We start from the raw sequence: 23,511 nt of genomic DNA on the forward strand, positions 1-23,511 counted from the left end.
TAATTGTAGTGTGCTTTACACTGGCTACTGGGCGCACCGAGCGAAGGGATCGATCCGGACGGAGAAGTGAAATAATCATAAAATGGAGGAAGAGGCAGCGCAGTGCGGCCTCGTTACCGGAGGAATGATGTATTGATCGCGTCTGACAGGGCGACGCGGAGTCCATCGATCCTCCCTTAGTGTGTGTGTGTGTTTGATTCATTCCAGGCTGGCAGGGTCACAGAGACACTCGACCAATGTAGGGAAATGAGCTCATCGCAAATGCAGACGGATAAATAGAGAGATGGAAGGACAGGACAGGAAATAATGCTGAGAACGCAGTTTGCATGCAGGATGTTTTACTCTAGTTGGAGATTTCTTTCTTGTGATCCAGTTCTTTCCAGAGCAGTTCAATAGGATTGAGGTGCGGTGACTGGGCAGGTTATTCTATGATAAATATCACTCCAGAAGTATAGTGAAGTATGGTGATGTTATAAAATAAAAGCTTTGCTCAGATCAGGTGTGAGATAACAGGATGGCAGAGTGAAACCAGGAAACATTTATTTACAGCTCAGTAAATAAATAACCAATTCTCGCTAGTATTGAATCACTAGTTAACATACCAGCTAACTAACCAGAAAAGGAACATGGTCATACAGCATGTGTGTTGTATTTGAGCTTTGTAGTAAAAAAATAAATCACTATGAGTTCATTGATGCAAAGCGAGAGTCGTTATCGAACACCGATAATTGAATTATGTAGTTGATTGTTTTCCTGTAACAGCTCACCCTGTGCTGTTTTATTGCTCTTAAACCACAATAATGTGCCAATACTTTCAGAACATCAACCATCACCTCTCATGAAAGTAATAAAACGAAAACAAAAAATATGCAACTTGTCATTTTGGTATAAATCTATATGAAAAATGAGAAGAAGATTAAACTAAAAAAGGTTTCTTCTTCATATCATCTCAGGGAGTTTCTTCTTGCCGCAGTCCATCGTTCATCCATAATATTTATAACTGAAGGGAATTGAAGATCAGTATAAATAGAGCGTGTGGTACATCCCATAATTCCCATTCCACATTTACTCCCCTTCAGCTGTTAGTTTAATTTCCACTCTTCTGGGATGATGTTCCACTAGATTTTCTGAGATTTGTTGAAGATTCATACTTCATTCAGCCACAAGGGTGTGAGTAAAGTCAGATAGTAGGTGAGGTGAGGTGAGGTGAGGTGAGGTGAGGTGAGGTGAGGTGAGGTGAGGAGGCCTGAGGTGCAGTCAGCATTCACATTCATTCATGTTCAACAGGGCTACGGTCAGAGCTCTATAAAAGGCCATTCAAGATCTCTAAGATCTTCCATGCCAACCCCTTTAATGCAAATCATCTGTTCATGGAGTTTTCCTTGTGCATTATGACACTGGAGACTCCTTCGATATCTGTAAACTGAACATCATTTTGCAGACAACTTCCAAATACAAGCCGTTGCTATGAAAACGACTTTTTAAAAGCAAGCATGGTAGTGTAAACCTGAGACCTGCAGCCAGAACAAGAAATTCAACAGCGTTTTGATGTAATAATAGTCAGAATAATATACTACATAGCTTTGATCATTAGAGAATCACAAAATACGATGTCTGGTTGGTTTGTGGATAATGTTAGAACGTCTCCAGCCCACGCAGGGCTACAGATCAGCCGTTAGTCTTGTATGATGATAATAGGATGCTTGTGTGTGTGTGTGTGTGTGTGTGTGTGTGTGTGTGTGTGTGTGTGTGTGTGTGTGTGTGTGTGTGTGTGGTGTGCAAAAGACATGCTCGTAGTCTGTGTAGGAGGAATGGGAATAAGGTCAGAGTTATGGTCCATCAATCTCACTCCATAGGGCAGCTTTTAAACAACCTCTTTTTAACAACACACACACACACACACACACACACACACACACACACACACACACACATCTATAGCATCCTCCTGATCTCTGCAGTGTGTCACACACCGTCTCTCCCCCACTAATTGATTGCCTCATGTTAATTGAAGCCAGGCTCGAGTAGGATCTATTAATGGAGGGAGAAACGTGTCGACTTGACTATAAATCGCAGAATCACAGCAGAGCGATCCGGCATGAGGAGATCATGATGCTGGAGAAAAGAGGGTGTGTGTGTGTGTGTGTGTGTGTGTTGTGATGATCTTTTTGCCGTCCAATACCATATTTGTATAACCTTTAAAACTCTTTTTTTATATTGTCTTGATGATTATATTCGGAGATTTTTTTTAATCATTATTACAATTTTTCGTTAAATGCAAACGTCACACTTCAGGTTGTTTGGATTCTCTTCGGCAACACCACATTTCTCCAACGACCTTTTTGTGTTTTATCGATTAATCTGTAATGCTGCAGTACAGTGTTCTCATATCTGTTATAGAAGCTCCTTTTTGTCTCTCGTTTTTTTTAATTGAATTTTTCTTATTAAAATTGAAAAAAATTGGCTTTACAATTACAATTTACAATAAATAGCAATAGGTTAAAGGAGGGTAGTGGGTCAATATGTACAGGGGTAAAAGTAATGAATGTACCAAATAAACATATACAGTTATTTAGTCCCTATTTGCTATTTTAAGATCCTCCACTCCTCTGGGAAGATGCTCCACTAGATTTTGTGGAGATCTGTGTGAGATTCATTCAGCCACAAGGGCATCAGTAAAGTCAGAAACTGATGTAGGTGTGGTGAGGAGGCCTGGGGTGCAGTCAGCATGAAAAATTAATCCCAAAGCTGTTCAGTAGGGTTGAGATCAGAGCTCTACAGCAGGAGATCTTCTACTCCAACACACTCCTGTTTGTTTGTATTTATTTTTCCCCCAGTGTTATAAAATGTTAAGGAAAGTCCAAATGGCTAAGAAAAAAAGAATAAAAGTGAGTGGGATATTGGATTACTGAAAGCATTGAGTTCGAGTCATAGTCTCTAAGAAATATTAGTTTTTGGAGAATTTCAGGTCAGGATGTACAAATTTCATTTCATTTCATCTTCTCCCGCTTATCCGTAATTCGGGTCGCAGGGGCAGCAGTCTAAGCAGATTCCCCAGACACTTCTTCATGTCCAGGGATCGGGCTGTCAAGGTCCCCGCCTTCGACTGCTGCCCAATCCTCTCAGCACCGGTCCCTTACGGTCCCTCCTGCAGGTGGTGAGCCCACGGATGTACAAATATGTACGCAAAATAAGTGTTCGATTTGTAATGTTTGGATATTACATATATATATATATAATATATTTTGGAATATTTGGATAAAAGATGTCCGAAAATATATTTCAAAAATATTTTATAAATATATTCTATAAATATATTTCAGAAATATTCATAAAATATTTGGTGTGCTTTTAACAAACATCACTGTCTCAAAGAAGCTTTACAGAATGTAATAATTATAGAAAAAAGTTCACTTATATTTAAATGTGTGTATTTATCCCCGATTAGCAGCCTGGAACGACTGTGGCAAGGAAAAACTCCCTTAAATGGGGAAGAAACCATGAGAGGAACCAGAATCAAAACTGGAACCTCATCCTCATCTGGGTGACACCAAGTGTGTAATTATACTATAAACCATTAAAACATCGCAAACACTGGAGAGTCAGAAATACGAGCACCGGAGTGTGTGATTATGAGTAATCATAAAGAATATCTGATCTTTTTGAGATTATAATAAAACATCTCCCTATAAGCTCTCGTTCTCTTAGTGGGAGCAGGCGTCAAGGCTCGATGCTTGAATTAGCCTGGGTAAATGGTGGGAGGTGGGAGGTAGGAGGTGGGAGGCAGTTTTGACACGGGACCTCCGGTGAGCTGACAGGCCGTCACCCTCCTTCTCTTCATTTGAGCACGGTCGGCTTGTCTCTCTGCCTCTCGTGGGGCAATATTGATGTAAAACATGTCACAATTACCTGCCTCCATGCCTGCCCCTGCTGGGAATACTAATCGTAGAGGTGTCAGGGTTTTCTCAAAGCGGGGTCATGGGTTCCTCAACCTTCGTCTCATCTCCGTCTTCCAGCTTTCGAGATGTCATCACTGTGAGGCCTGGCTTTAATACCAGGTCTTAGGAACTGAATTATTCAACACATTGAATTATAAAAAAAAAAGTCTGATTCATACGGGTCAGCGCTCGGAAAAATGACTGGATTTCGGCCTAAATCGAGTGCTAATGGCGACGGTTGAAGACTGAATCTCTCATCACATCGTAAAAGCGACGAATCAACAGTGGAAAGGATGCTGACGGCGTCGTAGTCACGGTAGATTCTTCTGTTGCGAGAGGCCGGGGCGATGTCAAGGAGACACGCGCCGGTAGAGGCAATCTCCAAATTTTAAAGGAAGCCTCTATCCAACCTTCATCTGGAGAAGATGGATTTCTTGCTGTTGGTTCCGCTCCCGCCGCAGTCAAGTGGCTGTTATGAAAAATCAAACCTAATCTCTGGCTCCTCTCAGAGAGCAGTCATTCAAGACATTAGACAGGCTTGCAAATGCAAGAAAATTGTTTTTTTTTTGGTGGAAATGGCATTGCGGGGAGGAAAAAATTACTTCTTCCCTTCACACAATAGATCTTTTTTGTCCACTCCTTCGCCATTATTGTGCTTTACAATTCTCCCTCAGGGGAAGAAAGAAAAGGAGATCTGCGTCAAAACGCTGTTTTTCTTTTTTCTTTTTTTTTTTTCTCTTGTTGGGTTATGATTAGTTTTCTACCACAGAATTGTTGCATGCTTGATTATGATTGGTCAAGAAAAATGTATTGTACAAAAGTGAAGTACTTACATTTAACCTTTTATGGAAGGAGTCCAGTGTTGGTGCTTTCTAAGGGTCAGAAGGTCATGGGTTTAAATCCCACCAACATAAGATCTCCACTGCTGGGCCCTTGAGCAAAATCATTATCCCTCACTTGACCAGGATAAGGGGCATCTATGAGATGCCATAAATTTAAATGTAATGGAGGTAAATATAAACTGGACATTGATTTTTTACGAAAGGATTCTCCAGAGTCAGTGCTTTCTAAGGGGTAGAGGTCAAGCGGTTAGATAAAGTTTCTCGACCCCACGATCAAGTTTGCATTTACTTGGTTACGTGACAAGTTAGGGAAGTGATAGCTCAGTGTTTAAGATGTCATACTTCGGATGAGAAGGTCATAGGTTCAAATCCCAGTACCACCAAGACTGCCACTGCCAGGCCCCTTAGCAAGACCCTTAATCCTCAATCGCCCAATATAAGGGTTGCCAAATGCCATAAATGTAATAGAGGTAAATATAATCTGATTAAAAATTACTACATTCTTTAACCTGCTTGAGCTATAAGAGGAATAAAGCACTTTTTTGGTGGACAGAAAATAATTGACTCTGGTGGTAACAGTATTTCCGTGCTATCAACGATTTTCTGAAAACAGAACAACATTAAATTTGCTAATATGGAATTTATAAAATGTAAATTCAGCACTTTTTCAGACCAGCTTTTTCAGACCTTGCACTTTGCATTTCTGGAATTTATCCCATGTGACGGATTAAGCGAATGCAGAAATACAGCGAGATTGAGAGTGAGAAAGGAAAAGAGAGAGAGAATGAGAGAGAAAGAAAGAGAGGGAAGCTGGAGAACGTAGGAAGAATTGCCTCCAATCCGGTTCTGCACTTTCATCTTTCTGTGGAAGATGGAAGCGTTTGAAGGCAAGGATGAGAGCTCGAGATGCCTCAGTGACACCGGCAGCCTCCGAAGATCCACTTCAAGCGTGAAATAGACGGGAAGGAAAGGCACACATTATGCTGACACCCACAAAAGAAAATCCGTCTCTTTTTTTTATACACTCAATTTAATTATCCGCCTCCTAGACAAGGTGCCCATCTCGGCCAGACTTTCCTGTTTGAAATTGGCCTAGGCTAGACTCAGGCAGTTAAAAAAAAAAAAAAAACAGCTCCCGAGTCAGCTCCTGAAGTAACGTCGACTCCAGCTCCAGGTGCCGAGGGAAGGAATCGGTGCCCAGGCAGCTCCATGTGAAGGGTTATCTCGGTACGAGAGAAGAAGCAGAAAGCACATTGACACTAATTGGGTTTTACAGCAGCCTTCCGTCCACCAATAGAGATTCATTACCCCGGGGAATCAGTGACTGGTCTCATACTGCTGCTCAAACACACTTTCCACTGTGTTCTGGCCTTATCTTTTCACCCAGCGGACCTGCTCCATGCTGAAACGCTTGGAGACGACCCATCCTCGGTTGTTTTTTTTTTTGGTTTTTTCCACTTCTGTTCACAAAAGATAAGAGATAACACTATGAATTCCTGGTGCGAGGTTCGAATGCTGGAATCAGCACAAAACAACGTCATCAGCTCCAAAATACTGTATAAATCATGATAATAATTCCAAGACAGGGAAATGCATTCTTGCAATTTTTTTCCAAATCTTTTTTGGAAATTCCATATAGATGCATCACACTATTTTTTTATCCAAAATGCTTCGGGGCCAGGTGTAACTCTCTTAGAGAGCTAATAAAGCTCCAATTATACACAACCTTTAAAGAACTCTGAATAAACCTTCAAGAAAATTGGTTCTTAGACCACTTTGAAAGGTTCGTTGGACATCAAGTCAAGCAGAACCCATTAACGATGCTGAAAACTCATTTCCTTTCAAAAACACTTAAGTAAACCTTTTATCCAATAGAGTACCATGTAAACTCCATACCCAGATAATACATGCTCTCTCAAAAAAAACATGGTTCTTCAAGCGTTCTTGATGTGGTCATCTGGGGTTTAAGCCATGAAGAATTATTTTAGGAAGCTATGAAACAAATCCGCTAAGGAAACCTTCTAAAACCCTTTCGTTCTAAAGGCGGCCAAAGTACCTTGAAGAATATAAAGCTCCTGACAGGTTCTAGGTTTTACACAAAGAAAGTCATGGAAAATAATTATTACACACATGCCAAGTAATGCCTACACGTTTACATCAAAGCTTTCCTCAAAGGCTTTCTTATGGATTTATTGAATAATTAACGGAGTCCGAGCTGATTTTATGAGGTGGTGAATCATTGAGTATAACATGAATCCTTCAGGAACCCTTTAGGAACCCAGCAATAATCTGATAATAGGTATGGAGATAAAATAATGATCTTAGAATTAAATTCTTTGAAGGTTCCTTGCCAAGCAGAACCCTTAGAAGCTTTAGGTATCCAGTAATTTTTAATGAATTTCTGATTATATATTTTGATTACAGCATACCAAGTTATATACACCCATTAGAACCTTTTTTTTACTAAACTGGGGTTTTGTGCTAAGAGGAAACTTTTAAACATTCTTAAGGGATTCTTTAGTTAAAAATGGTTCAACTTGATACGATTAAAAAACTCTCTGGTGTCAAGTTTTCTATAGAATCTTTAACTGTTCCTTCACAGGATCAGCTGGAGAACCCTTAAGAGCTATACATTGTTTCAGATGTCCCCAATCGCCAGGTCGTGACCAACTACTGGGCCATGGAAGAGTTGCCACCAAGAATATTCTGCGGAAAATATCTATAGATATGACACAAATTTTTTATTGGCCAATAGGGCCACTATACAAATATCCACAAGACAACATTTCAGAAAGTTTCACACTGGCAACAGGTTCAGCTAATGGCTAATAAATTGCGAACTTCCCTCCAAAGTTTCCTTAGTGGAGAAGATAAGAAAAGACCAAGCTGATTGGGAAAAATGTAAAAAGAAAACCAAAAATATGTCTCATATCTTCTCATCTGTCTCATACATGTTCCAAAGTCTAAATGTAGAGATAGGTCCATAATATGTGCAGATACTAGCTAATGAATCGATGATGCCATCTTGAAGGCATCTTGAAATGAAGCACTCAGCATTGAGAGACTATTATTTTCAATAGAGAAATGTTCTGATACAAACCCCCAACTACACAAACTCAAACCATCAGCTGGTCCATGAACATATTTTCAAAAAAAACTAAACTGGTCCATGGTGTACAGAAGGTTGGTGACTCTTGACCTAGAATCTTCATTTTTCATGTTCTTCTTCAGCAGTTTATATGTAGGAACAGGAACATTTCTAGACCAGAATCAGATCAGCAAGAGCTTTAATGCCACGTATGTTTGCACTTACATGCAATTTGTTTTGGTGACCGAAAATTGCAGTCGCACATTTTTATAGAATAATAAATAAAATAAAGGAGTGATATTGCACATTTTTATCAGGTAAAAAAAGGGTCATATTGCATTTAATCAACTATGTGACTTTCTGATGCCACAAATTCGAATGCCCACTTATGAAGCGTGAAGCCTTAAGATTGCACTAGAACCCATTTTATTTATTCGTTTGTTTGTTTTTTTGTTTGCACCATTGCAGCTACATATTTGGAATGTGTGGAAAGCATTGCTGAACCTTGTCATTATGTTTTCAGATAATTGGCCAGTTGTTCTCTATCATTTCTTTGTGGTTTTTATTTAGCTCGCGTTCCAATTCGTTTGCATTGAAGTCTTAACTGCATGACGTATTTTCAGTCCCATCTTGGATATATTGTGCTGCGGATCGTTTCACACGTACGCGTAAGTGTAATGCGCTAGTCACATTAGCATTGTTTTTTGCTGCGTCAGCCGCGGGGTTCACAGTCGTTACAGGCAGATTGAAATGGAATTATGAAAAATATTGAGCGATAGTAATAGACTCTGGTTAGGAATCTGGATGAGTGGTGTGAGGCTGATGGACATTCTTGACATGACCTTCATATCCGAGATGAATCTGAGCCTCGCGTGAATTCGGAAATTTAATGTAACGCGGAGGAAAACACTTAATGGAGCACACATATACACACATACTCACACATATACACACACATACACACACACACAAACAGGTTCTCAGTTTACACATCAGGACCAGTGTTTGCTTATCGGATTATTGCTTGCAAAGGAAATATCCGTAGTGACTTTAAAGTGTTGTTGTTTTTGTAGTAGTAATATCTGATATCACAAAAAGTATCGAGACACCTGATTTTTCCATCCATATTCACGTTCTTCCTCAAACTGGTTTTAAAAAGTTGAAGGCACACAATTACGTCTTTGGACCCAGTAGCATGAAATTTTGCATTCACTTGAACTAGGAGATCCAAACCTGTTTAAACCTGACGAGGCCCCTGGGCACAAACATTATCATTTTACCACTTTACCTCACCTTCATCAACACCTTTGTGGCTGAAGGAATCTCACACAAATCTCCACACAATCTAGTGGAACATCTTTCCAGAACAGTAAAGGTTATTATAACATAACATTGGGAATACATTTGAAATGAGATGTTCAAAAAGAAGCACATACTGATCTTATAGGGGAGTTTCCACAAACCTTTGTGTCCTCCAGCTTTAGTAAAGATTAACTGTAGATGCACTGCTGGAGATCATTCTCATTCATTCGTTCACTGATTCATCTTCTCTTGCCAGGTTATCACTAGTCACTAATCCACTTTGCATGGTGTTTTTGGAAAATGAAAGGAAAGTGGAGAACCTAGGAAGAACTTAGACTGACACTGATATGAAAGATTAGTGTTAGTGGATGTTTGTATCACACACGGTCAACCGAGGTCCAGGTCTCACAGGAGATCATTGAGCTGTACGACTACGAAATCAGAAACCAAAGCGTACCGTCACGGCACGTCACGGCACGTGGTTTCTGGAATGTTTTGCTGATATAGGTCATGCTTTAGATTTGACTTTTGCTCATCGCCCTCGAGCATGCGATCGATAGAGCTTTAAGGAGTGGATGAAATCAGAGATCAGAAGTAACCTCATTAACTTTGGGCTTCATTCAGAATGATTAACCAAACAAAAAGCTGCCCCTGATATCGAGCCACACGGTGAAAAAAAACGGCTGCTCTGATGGCCAAGTATTGATGCTGTTCATCCATTATGTGAGAGAAAGACAGAGAGAGTCTGTGTGTATTAAATGTTTAGGAAAGAGAGAAAGACCAAGAGCTCCATTAGAATTCTTCATCCATTCGGTTCAGTTTGGTTGAGTTTGGCCCGGTCCAGGGTGCAAGAGCAGATCCTGCAATAAGCTGATTACGACCAGCACAAACACAATTACTTTCTGCAGGCAAGTAATGAAATTTAGTAATTGGGTTGCAGCAGAACATTCAGTGCAACTCAAGTGGCCTGGAAAGCTACCATCAACAACCATCAAAGTTTTTTTTTTTTTTTTTTTTTTTTATGTGTTATGACTCCCAATTAGAAATCTGAGTACTAAGTATCAGAAAGCTGGTCTGATCATGATCATCTTTACTTTGAAACTTATTACAAATAAACAAATCTGAAAACAAAATAAAAAAATTCACTCTGCTGGGAAGATGTTCCACAAGACTTTGTGGAGATTTGTGTGAGATTGTTTCCGCCACAAAGGTGTTAGTAAAGTCAGGTACTGATGTAATTGAGGTAAGGAGGCCTGGGGTGCAGCCAGCGTTCACCATAACCACAAAGGTGTTCAATTAGGTTAATGTCAGAAGTCTACAGCAGCCCACTCAAGATCTTCCACCTCAACCCATCCATATAAAGCATAATCTTATAGAGCTGGCTTTGTGTACAGGAGCATTATCATGCTGGAGTAGGTTTGGGCCTCTTAGTTCAAGTTAGAAGAAAATGAAATTGCACCAAATTTTAAAACATCATATACCATTGTGTTTTCTTCATATAGTGTATGTGGAAGAGGGTAGATAGCACTTCTGCCTGCTCTATTACATTGAATGTGCAATAAAAAAAAGATAGAGAAATTGTTTAATCTATAGAGTAACCAATTAATCTTTGGCCGCCTTACGGTACATGGCATGAGAGGAAAACAATGCCTGGCGATCCAATCCAGACTTTCAGACTGCTGACTCTGATACGGTGACTTGAACTTTGGGACATTTAGGGCATTTGGCAGTCACTTTTATCCAGACTGACTTATACAGGAATTGTGCAGTTGAGGGTTAAGGGCTTTTCTCAAGGGCTTAGAAGTGGTAGCTGGGATTTGAACTTGTGACCTTTGCATCCAATTTCCTCGACCATTGAGGCACCACTTTCTACTTGGAACTGTCCAAGGTACTTGGAACTTTACGGACACTGCTGAAGACTCGCTCGATACTGTCACTGTAACGATGGTGTGTATTTATGTATTTGCTGAATTTAGCATGTTTAGCATTTATTTATTTTTGCCTGGTTTGAGACTAATGTTTGTAATACTCACATAACCCATGCGGTTGATCAGTTTGTCCTACAAATTGCTTCAGGTTGAGTCCTGAAACGTCTTGTAGGTTGTTTTTGTATTCTGTTTTCAATAAGGTTAGAAAAGCCACCCACTGTTTTTTGTTTTGTGTGTATGTGCGTTTGATCTTGAGCTACTGAGCATGCAGGGATGCTGCTGAATTTATTCAGAGTCTTTAACTCGACCGGTGCAGAAATCTTTATTCTGTCTCTTACACACACACACACACACACACACACACACACACACACACACACACACACATGCATGCACAATCTGCCTGATTGGATGTTTGCAAATGGGTGCATACAGCATTCACATATCACAATGCCTTTTTGCACTCTTTCATCTCACACACACACACACACACACACACACACACACACACACACACACACACACACACACACACACACACACACACTATAAGGGAGAAAGCGGGATCTCTTTCCATCTCGGCATGGTGCAGCCTGCTGGAAAGGTCATTGGCGTATCAGGTTTAATTTTTACTCTTCCTCGCCTGTTAAGATCCATAAAACCATCAATAAATCATTTTTAATGTCGGCACGAGCACAGAGAGCTGACGCTGATTTAACACCCGGCCCTGTTTGCTCTCCTTCCATTCTTTCCATCTCTCTCTCTCTCTCTCTCTCTCTCTCTCTCTCTCTCTCTCTCTCTCTCTCTCTCTCTCTCTCTCTCTATTCTTTTTCAAATCTTCTTCCCTTTTAATTGCTCTTTCTCTTTTTATTTCTCTTTATTTATTTGTTTACTTCGAGGCTGATTTCCTTTCCTGTGCTGCCATTTTGTGGAACCTTTTTTACTTATTTGCAGCCCAAGAACTATTCAGGTGGAACTTGTACAACACCGATTAGTCAACTGAAGCATCGCTGATGACTCTTGGACTTTTTTGAATATGTGTACTGAATATAAATTCGTGTAGGTATAATCAATTACAAGAATAACAAACACTATCAAAGATTGAAAAATAAGCAGAATGTTAAGCACATCATGAAAATGGAAAAGAAAGGCAAAGAGAAAAGAGAAACGATGATTCAGGAAAACTGCCTAGCTCGAGTTATCTTGTTATGCAGCTCATTATCATGTAGCAAGGACTATATCCCCATGTGTAAAAAAAAACAAAAAACTGTAAACTTCCTGCTATTAAACCCCTCGTAGAGCCGAGTGTGGGAGTGCGAGTGTGAAAAAAAGTGCCTCGATGAGCCGCTTCATGAAATCTAGCTGACGGTGCACAGCTTGCTGAATTAGCATTTGTGTTTTTTGTGTACGAGATTAGATGGTCCACAGCTTGCAGTTTCACTCATGACCTCGGGATCTTTCGGGATCAATAAAGTTGCTATTAGGGATATGCATTTTGGGTCCTTTGACAGCTCAAGTACTGTGGAGGGATGGGATGGAATGGGGGCCGAGCTTAGAGCCAATCCATGTAGACTTGTGTTTGCATAATCAGTAAACGTAATGTCAGCAAGGTCTGTGTAATATGAGACGAGTTGGGAAGTAAGCATAAACCCCGCGTTTTGGTAGACCCAGAGAAATTTTGAAAATAAAAGTATTATAGCGTAGTTTTCACAATTTACTGTCATCGGCCATCATATTTGCCGTTCTTAAAACCACTGTGACCAATAGTGCTACAGTTTTTTCACTCGGTGCTCGGTGGTTAAGATGTTGAACTTCTTAACAGAAGCTCTTGAGTTTCAATCCCACCACCACTTGTGACAAGCAACAGACTGCAAGAACGTGATCCACACGTTCACACTGTGGGAAAAGACTCATCCAAAGTTGTACGTCATTGATCCGTGACACCCGCATTCTCCCTAGCAGCAAACACAAACAATCCGTAGCAGTAATTTCGTTCATGATTTACATGCTTTGATAATAAAAAGGTCATACCAGCACTCCTTTTCCATCCATAACTCAATAAGGTTCTCTCCTTCCTGTTGTTAAAAAATTATTGTAAAGGCCATTAATCAGCTGTCGGTGAACAAACCAGTGATAAAAGACTACAGATTTTAGCCTCTGATTATAGGAATCGTTTAGGATTTTTTAAATTTGTCTCAGATGACCAAATAATCGCCAAAATAGCACAGTGAGCACTGGTTTAAGCTGCCACTGCTGGGCTCTTAACCCTCAACTGCTCAGTTGTATGAATAAGATAACTGTAAGTCGCTCTGGATAAGGTCATCTGCCAAATTATATAAATGTTTCAGTTACTATAATAACTGCCCTTTTAATTGCTGTAACAGTCCAGACCAGAATTCTCACCCACAATGACTCAATCAATAATTTGACCATATTTAATGCCCTTGATATAGTTGTAAGAACCCAGACCAGGTACCTCACCACAATGCCTCAGCCTCAGTAGTTGGACCATAGTTTTTGTACGCAATACCTATGTAACTGGTTGAACCACATTTACTGACCAGTTTGCATCCACAATTCCCTCAATCCCTAAATCAAAGCCACACTGTAGATTAAAATTCACCTTAATGCCAATCATTGTAACCAATTGGACCAGCATTTTTCCCCTCAATCTTTCTGTGACCAACTGGACCACCCACAATTCCAGAGCACAACTAAAAAATTTTTATTTTTTAATTTGATAGCTTTGCTCTAAAATTTGACTAAAATATACCATGCTCAATATTAGCAGGTAGAAACATGCCTGCAGTCTAGACCTATACACTTGCATGGGACCAGACAAGCACATTTACACACCAAAGTAGTCCATTATTGTGTTGCCTCCAACAGAGAGTTTAATTAAAAGATGGTTGCTGTCATGATAAGGCACTTTTTTCACAAGCCGCAATCCAGTTCAATTAGCAGTGGCAAAGCATTAAACTCTGGTTGTGTGTTTGTGTGCAGAGAGATTTGGGTCTTTGTGGTGCATAAGTGCTATCGAACAGGGCTTAGTCCCTTGGGCAGGGCCGTGCGCTGAGGCTCGTCTTACTGTACTTCCCTGAGGTCGTTCTCACAATGTCACAGTTCATAGGCAGAAAACATAAGCTTGCGTCAGGAAGAGTCCAGCATCAGATTCCCACTGCAGAGTGCGGCATACAGGAATCCATCCATCGCTTTTTGCGTACATCCTCCTCACATGCAGAAAATGAGATCGATATGGTAGACAAAAAACAAGTGCAGCTTTTGTGTGGATAATACAAAAAATATATAAAGCAGCAGGACATTGGCGATAAAAGCAGGCGGGAGCTTTGAGAATCTCTTTGAGAGTGTAAGAGATTAAAGACCACAGAGGGAAGAGAGAGAAAGCATCTTCACGCAGTCTTCAGCTGGATTTGGCCACTGTGACACCCAGCAGGTCTTGTGTCATCAGACATCACTTCTGCTTCAGTGGATCTTTCCAAAACACCCTGCATGACAGCAATTAGTGTGGGTTGGGTGTGTGTGGGTGTCTGTGTGTGTCCACAAGTACTGAGCTGAAAGAGAATTTTCTCCTTGTAACGCTGATTAAAAATTACAGATCACCTCAGAGCAGATTTAGAGATGTTAATGCTCAAGCCAAGGGCAACAGTGGTGAAGAGGACATTTGAGAGATGTTAACAGTTCCCATGAGACAGATTAAAGAGACCTTGAGAGACCTTGAGAGAAAAAAAAGATTTGCCTTAATAGGACACTTTGAGAGCAGTCAAGATTTACCTTGAGAGAAACCAAGACCTCATTGAGAAAAATCAAGATGAAGCAAGATTCAGAGTGTAGACAATCTATATTTTTCTTGAGAGGGGCTGAAACATGCTTTGTGAGATATCACCTTGAGAGGAATCAACACTTGTTCCGAATAGAAAAAGGAGTTTTATATTGAGAGGAATCAACACTTGTCCTGAGAGGAATCACTTCCATTGAGATGAACCAGAGGTGGCAAAAGTACCCAAGTTGTTCACTTAAGTAGAAGTACAGATATTCATGTTGTAAAAGACTCGTAAAAGTTGAAGTATTGACTACACTTTTTCTATTTAAATTAAAGTAAAGAAGTTTGGGCTCTGACATTAAGTACTTAAGTAAAAAGCTAAAGGTAAAGTAGCCTTTAATACTATCTGTTTTAGTGTCACGCTGGTAACTGAACCTTACATCATATTAATATTGGGGCTGTCAATCAATTAAAATATTTTATTACGATTAATCGCACGATTGTCATTAGTTAGTTTTGATCTTTTCTAAATGTACCTTCAAATACATTTTAAATATTTAAAAATTTTTTAATACTCTAATCAACATAGGCATGGACATATATTGATGCTTTATGTGTTTTAAATTACGTAAAACATCAGGACAACAAACAAACTTTTGATGTTTCCACACGGACAGTTAATGAGGTGATACCAGAGAAAATTAACTTTCATAGCATTGCCTGCTAGTTGTGAGCTTCGTAAACTAGTCTACGTCTGTAGTGTGTTAGAGACAGGAAAAATACACCAGTGGTAGATTGAAAAAGCTGCGCAATGACAAGAAACAGGTTGATCGGCGCGTAGTGAAAAGAAATAATATTGACATTTCACCAAATAGATTAAAACTCAAGTAACGAGTCTGTTTTGAAAATGTAAGAAGTAAAAGTACAGATATTTGTGTAAAAAAATTTAATGAGTGAAAGTAAAAAGTTTTGAAAACTTATGACAAATATATGAAAAAATAAATAGTAAAGTACTGATACCAGAAAAATGTACAAATCTTTTTTATTCACCTTAAAAGAAACCAAGACACACTTCTTTCCCTACAAGAAATCAGGGCTCATTTAGCGAGAAACCATCACTTCCCTTTAAAGAAACCAAAAATTATTTTGAAAGAATTTAACATAGCCTTTAGAAGTAGTCCAGACTGAGTGAGGCACAGCTAATCCTTCTCTGGTCAGAACTTTTGAGGTATTTTTTCCGCCATTGTTACCTTTTCTTTGCTTATTAGTAACTTATAGCTTGGTCTAATGAAATTACAGGTAGTCCGAGAGATACAATTATGAGATTATTTTATCTTACAATGACAGTAGCGATACGAATATTACAATTGTTAACATTTTTAACGTTTTGCGTGGCAGGCGAATGGAGCAGCGTATATGTGGATCATTGCCAGGATGTACGGTTGCTGACAGAGTTCACTTGATAAAGTGCGTATTTCTTTCTGTGTTTTTGGTGTTTCGAAGCCCAATTTTAGCTCCTGTGTCTTTTCTTTTTATCGGCGTCGCCCGACAATGAAATCGAGCGCACCGATTAGTAGTAGGTTTCATCGTGAGGTGGGAACTACCTGTATTTTGTAACAATCTCAAATAATTGAATTTTTACATAAACCTTGACCAAATCATGGCTTTATTTAAGTCATTGTTCTGCTTATAAAACAGACCATACTTCTGTTACTTGGATGCTAGAATACTGTACACTGCATTTAGCTGCTGGAGACTTTGAAATAGCACTATAGGGCCGTGTGCTTTTCTTTTGACAATTAAACTGGCTAACATTACTCTCTTATACTCTAACTAACATTATACGATTTCAGATGTCTGCGATAATGAGATACAGAAAAACCCTATTGGGTGGTCTCGATGAGCAGGGAAAAGTACTTTCACATCTGCTAAGCCGTCCTGCTCGTACCCTGGTCATGATGGCCAACAGTGACTAGATTCTCTTTTATATTAATGAAAAAAAAAAAAAAAACATTGATTCTGCCAGAGGGCCCATTTACTTCAGGGTTCTTGTGTCCCAGCATGTCATCCACGTCTTGACATGCTAATTAGAGAGCGATATCAAAGGCAAAGTAACAAGTAAGAAAAGTTGCACAGCCAGCAACATTTTTTAATGCTGCAAAAAAAGGTTTGCCTTTTTCACTGTTTCATGGGAAAGTGATGAAAACCTCAACCTGATCAGCCAATCCATGCCTTTGATCTGATCTCCCAATCTTCCCCAGCTTCTGTCTTGGTTCTCGGTCTCTCACATGCAGTCAGAATTTTGTTTGATTCTGAGGTAAGGGATGAAAGCAGGCATGTTAGCAGCAGAGTAGGATGATGAGATGAAGCCTTTTGATTTCACGCAGTCGCTGAGTTTTCGGAGCTCACGTTCATTAGGCGGAATCAGACTACAGCGGCTGAAACATTGTCTCTTGAAGACCTCAGCTTTTGCAAGTCTTAGTGCTCCCGCTGCCTGCTTTGACTCCTACACGTCGCAAGGTTTGCGAAGCTGAAAAACGACATTAATAAACTTGCTAGAAATGTGGTCGCGCTGCATCCGCACCCAGTTGGCATTTACAACATGTTTTATGTTGATGCTGTTGGGTCGTCTTTGACCTTTTGTTCATTAGCCACCATATTTAGCCCCAATAAATTCAATCCTACTGCAAATGAGACGCCATTGACACACCCAGACAGATGCATAGTCACAAAGTGAGACCCTGCAACAGATCTATGAACGAGTGCTAAATTTATTTTCGGGGAAAAAAGACTTAATTGCGAGCGCCTTCATTATAAAGCCATGCTGAAAATTAGCTGCGCAGCATGCAGGTTTATTATGCAAATATATGCAGATTTCAGTCAAAATGAAGTCGTTGGAAAGATGTCTTCCTCTCTCATGCCTTTTCCGTCTTCCCTTTTGCTTTCTTCTTCACTGTCCTTTCTTCTCATCGGGCTCCTCTTTCTTTTTCTGCAGTATCACGGGAATGAATTCATTATGTCTCTGAGTGCATTTTAATGAGTCTGTAACTAACATTTTAATGAGCTATACATTACCATAAAGGCAGGATTAGGCAAAATCGAATTTGGGAACTGTGTATTGATGATGGCAGGAGAACGAAGGAGGTTCATTAAGAGTTAATTATGTCGTTCGTCGTGTTGCTCTGCAGCTCGTTTTCTAGTAGCCTAGTAGTCTGGGGTGGAGCCTCAGCGTGGGGTACCCTCTGCTAGCAGGGGTCTCGTTAAGCTAACAACGAGTGGCTGGTGAGAAACAGGCTTTAAAGAGACGTGTGTTTGTTTAAGGTAGCGATAAAACAAAGCTGTTGATTGGTCTGATGATCGCTCATACGCATTTATTCGCAAGCATGTTAATGTTTCAGACGTATGCCATATTATTGTCGTTTAACCTTTCTTGAAAGCGCACTTCTCCCCTCATAAACAAAGACACATCACTGCAATATCTTTAACTTCATAGTGACTGTGATCTTTAAAATGTGATTTATAGCTGGTTAGTTCTATTTGAATAATTGAGTCTAGTTACACAGATTGGCTTTGGCTGATTGGGCAATAAACAAGACTTTGAATGAAAATTGGGAATACTTGGTTATATGGGAGAACCTTATTTGGTGATGTCACAAAGAAAATAGTTTTTTCCCCCTTAATTGTCAGATGTACATCACAGCACAGTAAAATTCTTTCTTTGCATATCCCAACTTGATAAGAAGCAGTGGTCAGAGTATTCAGTCACCCATAATACACCATCCCTGGAGCAATGATGGATAAGGGTCTTGCTCACAAGCCAAACAGTGGCAGCTTGGGGCTTGAACCACCAACCTTCCGATTAGTAATCCACAGCCTTAACCATTTAGCTACCACTTCACCAAATAAACTGCACAGCTTCAAACCTAGCATGAGCTAATATGCAAATGCTAATATCCTAGCCCTTATATGCTGTAGCTGCAAATACTGTATGCTGAGATAAGAACATGACAAAGGAAATGAGTGGAGTTAGTCTTTCATACGTTTTTATGTTTGTAGTTGCAGAAACAAGCCTGCTATCACAAAAACGCTCAGCTTGTCATGTTGCTAAAAAAAAAAGTGTAAACTCCTCTGTTTGGGCAAAACTTACGCTCAAGGACTCCTTCGATAAATAATAAATGCAATGAAAAAATAGACCAAATCAAGCATTTGTTTCCCAATCTGTTTTTATTAGATGAAGTAAATAAACTCTGATCAATTCATGCTAGTTTTTCGCTAGCATTTAGCCACCTGGTTAGCTGTTTGCGATGGGAAGAGATTATGAATCTGTTCGCCTAGTTTTTAAGGTGAGATAAAAAAGTGTCTAAATTTTATTTAGGTCATTTTTTATGCTGCATAAATAATGCTTTATATCCCACATGAATGTGTTTGGGATGGATTTATTCTCTTCCTCTTCCTGATAGTTGATATTCTCCCCGACGAAGCAGGTTTATGTCCTCACAGCCCCGTGTAGACAAATGGTCATGTTTTGTTGCTCATTATTTAATGAACTACATTCTCACATTAAGTTTTAACCCCCCAAGCACTCATTTTGCACAACACACACACGCTCACATTTATGCTCACATTTATGCTCACATTTACGCTTACTATCATAGCCAGGGGGCTGAACAATGAAAATGTGCATTTTTTCCAACAGCATCTAAAAAAGAAAGGAAGAAAGAAATCTGAAATCGGAGCATCCAACAGCAAAATGAAACGCGGTTACAGCTGTGAGTTTGTGATGGAAAACAAATCTCTCGCTTTTCTTTTTTTCCGCCACACAGGCAGAGTGGATTGGTGTAGTAGGATCAATAGAAGTTGTCTAGCTGCAGGCATGTGTAGTGAAACTCATGACCTTCTTGCTTCTTGTGTGTGGCTCCAAAAAAAAAAAGAAAATCCTAAGAAATTCTTATCTGTGTGGATTTGATTGTAATGGACAAAGTTGTATTTTCTTTTTTTTTCTTTTTTACTATGTTGTAGGTTTTGTTTGATTTATAGAGACAGGACTATTACTCGGACACATTTCCCTGCACTGAGAGAAGAGAAAATCTTTGTTCGGCCCAAATACACAAGTCATTATAAACAACATCATCTTCACAAGCACAGATCTTTCCAAAAAAAGGGGACATTATTATAAACGCAAAAAAAAGTGGAACCTCATTTAAAAAAAAAAAAAAATGCACACCAGCCTTATGGTCAGGTTTCCACAACTTAAATAGTTTGGGGAAAAAATTTTAAAAACTATTAGTGTTAGAATTTTCATAGCTTTTCATAGCTTTTTAAAATTAATAAAAATAAGTAAAGTACTAATAAAAAGTTCGCTTGTACTCCGTCGCAACTTCTAAAGGTTGAGTCCGAAGGTTAACAGTGCGAGTTTGCGCAAAAAACTACACACAGCTAACCACAAAATAACATATGTCGCCTTTTTTTTCCCCTGGCACATGTCCCTCATATCAGCCTTCCATCTACTGCGTCTCCACACATGTCTCGAATCGCACCTTCAGCTCCGAGAGCAGGATTTTGAAACGATGCCAAAAAAAAAAGGGCAAACCATTAATTTACTGTGCTCCAGAAAGAAAAACAGCCTAAAAAGCAAATAAATAAATAATTGTATTAATAAATAACAACTTTTGCAGGAGAAAAGGGTAAAAGAGAGAGAGGAGAAAAGCAAAGCCTAGGCTTTTTTTTTTTTTTTTTTTTTTTGCCCCGAGCTTCGTAGACGGATCCAAGTCTCGGCGGTATGAGTGTGGAGCGAGAGTGAAAAATATAAATATTCATCTGATACAAGGCAGAAGGAGACAGACAGAAAGAAGGAGAGACGAGGAGTGCTGGAAAGAAATAGAAGAAAGTGCTGGAGAAAGTTGAAGAGTTGGGAAATTTTAATTTTAATTTTATTTTATTCATAAATTTTTTTTTATTAACGTGTTACGCTTATTACGTCTTCTCTTTTTAACCAATATTACTATAATAATAGAATTATATTATAGACGCACAAGGATGTGCAGCATAGATTCAAAATCCCTGCTTTGGAGATTAAAAATGGAAAGATTTCTGATTTATTTATTTATTTTTCTTTTCCTAAAGCCTGGTTCCAGTTCAGGGCTCAGAGCTCCAGACTCTAGACTCAGCACTACAGATGAGATGAGGAGACAGGACTGGGGTTTTTTATGCCAAATTGACACTTGACACTTGATTTCCATTTTTTTTTTTTATCCCTCCATCACCAAATTCTGTGCAGCTGTTTCTGCTGAATGTGTCTGATAGACATCTTTGTTGTAGGTTGGAGCCTTTTAGACCCTGATGATGAATTAGTATTTTCTTTGTATATATTGTGAATATACTTTTTCTTTTTCTTTAGTGAGATCATGTGTGTATTTAACAAGTGTTCCAGAATTCATTATAGATAGATAGATAGATAGATAGATAGATAGATAGATAGATAGATAGATAGATAGATAGATAGATAGATAGATAGATAGATAGATAGATAGATAGATAGATAGATAAGCAGAGCGATGGATGGATGGATGGATGGATGGATGGATGGATGGATGGATGGATGGATGGATGGATGGGCAAGTGTACAGATGGATGGATGGATGAATGGATGGGCAGATAGATAGATAGATAGATAGATAGATAGATAGATAGATAGATAGATAGATAGATGGATGGATGGATGGATGGATGGATGGATGGATGGATGGATGGATGGATGGATAGATAGATAGATAGATAGATAGATAGATAGATAGATAGATAGATAGATAGATAGATAGATAGATAGATAGATAGATAGATAGATAGATAGATAGATGGGAAAAAAGGATGGATGGATGGATGGATGGATGGATGGATGGATGAAAAGGATGGCTGGGCAAATGTACAGATGGATGGGCAAGTGGATGGATGGATGGATGGATGGGCAAATGGATGGATGGATGGATGGATGGATGGATGGATGGATGGATGGATGGATGGATGGATGGATGGATAGATAGATAGATAGATAGATAGATAGATAGATAGATAGATAGATAGATAGATAGATAGATAGATAGATAGATAGATAGATAGATGGATGGATGGATGGATGGATGGATGGGAAAAAAGGATGGATGGATGGATGGATGGATGGATGGATGGATGGATGGATGAAAAGGATGGCTGGGCAAATGTACAGATGGATGGATGGATGGGCAAGTGGATGGATGGATGGATGGATGGATGGATGGGCAAATGGGTGGATGGATGGATGGATGGATGGATGGATGGATGGATGGATGGATAGATAGATAGATAGATAGATAGATAGATAGATAGATAGATAGATAGATAGATAGATAGATAGATAGATAGATAGATAGATAGATAGATAGATCTTATCAATGATAATATAAACCCATCTGACCAATCAGAGTCTGGAGTTCAACAATGACTCATTCCTGTAAGTGAATTTATCTCTTTGTTGACTGCAAATCTGAAACGATTTTATTTTCTGGTGATTACAGAGCACAATGTTCTCATTTACCCACCCAACAACTGATACACTTCGTGTGTGTTAGGTGTAAATATGTGTGTATGAGTGACAGGAACCTCAAAAGCATCCTCTCTGTCCTCTGTGTGTTTATACCGGCGTCTCTATAGGGAGTCCCATTAAGTCCAGTGAGTTATAATTTGCGCTTGACCCCGTCGACTTCACATCGCATCGCCCAAACACAAGTGCTCTGATTTATAGAGCCGGGTACGGAGCTCATCAACGATGTTATTTGCAGATCTTCTGTCCTGTCACAGAAATGCATTTACGACTGTCAGTAATTCAGTTATTCTTACGGAAGTCTTTCTGTGTCTGTTTCTCCGTGTCAGTGCTGAGAGATGATTTCAGACAGAACCCCACAGACGTCGTGGTCGCGGCGGGAGAGCCGGCCATTTTGGAATGCGTTCCACCTAGGGGTCACCCGGAGCCCACCACTTTCTGGAAAAAGGACAAAGTTCGGATCGATGAGAGAGACGACCGTATTAAGGTGCGTGTTAAATTAGGCTTTTTGATTTATTACACATTTTATAAACATAATTTTATTATATTTATGAGGACATAATATTTACTGACCTTTCAACTTATGTTAATTTTCCTAGTTTGATTAGGTGTAAATCTTTGTATGTAATAATATATAATATATGAGAGAGTAACAGATCAGTCACCAAATATTCACACTTGTATGTCATCAAATTATCTCTATAATCGACACACGTTGTTTTGAAGGGAAAGAATTAATTCCATTGCACACCCGGTCATTCTAACTCCACCCCCTTTTTTCTGGTCTTCACAAACATTTGTACTGCATATGAGCCACGTTTTGGTGTGTATTCATGCATATTTGCATTAATGATGATTGTATTTGTTGGTGCAGATTCGAGGAGGAAAGCTGATGATATCAAACGCAAGAAAGAGTGATGCAGGGATGTACGTGTGTGTGGGAACCAACATGGTGGGGGAGAGGGATAGCGAGACGGCTCAGGTCACTGTTTTTGGTAAGTGACGTTTAGAATTATTCTTCGGTCAATTGAGTAGATCGATTATTAATGTTACTTT

The 23,511-nt window shown here is 39.4% G+C and overlaps 1 protein-coding gene across 44 annotated transcripts in view; it reads left to right on the forward strand.

Moving 5' to 3' along the window:
* Positions 1-23,511, forward strand: part of robo2 (roundabout, axon guidance receptor, homolog 2) — a 554,737-nt gene that overhangs the window by 442,397 nt on the left and 88,829 nt on the right. For all 44 annotated transcript variants that reach the window (XM_083547769.1, XM_083547778.1, XM_083547745.1 and 41 more), the window contains 2 exons: positions 22,785-22,942; positions 23,330-23,450. In XM_083547769.1, the coding sequence (XP_083403895.1) occupies positions 22,785-22,942; positions 23,330-23,450 (279 nt within the window). The remainder of the gene's footprint in view (positions 1-22,784; positions 22,943-23,329; positions 23,451-23,511) is intronic.

The sequence above is a fragment of the Silurus aristotelis genome (genome assembly GCF_946808225.1).
Source record: "Silurus aristotelis genome assembly, chromosome: 8".
Classification (NCBI taxonomy): Eukaryota; Metazoa; Chordata; class Actinopteri; order Siluriformes; family Siluridae; genus Silurus; species Silurus aristotelis.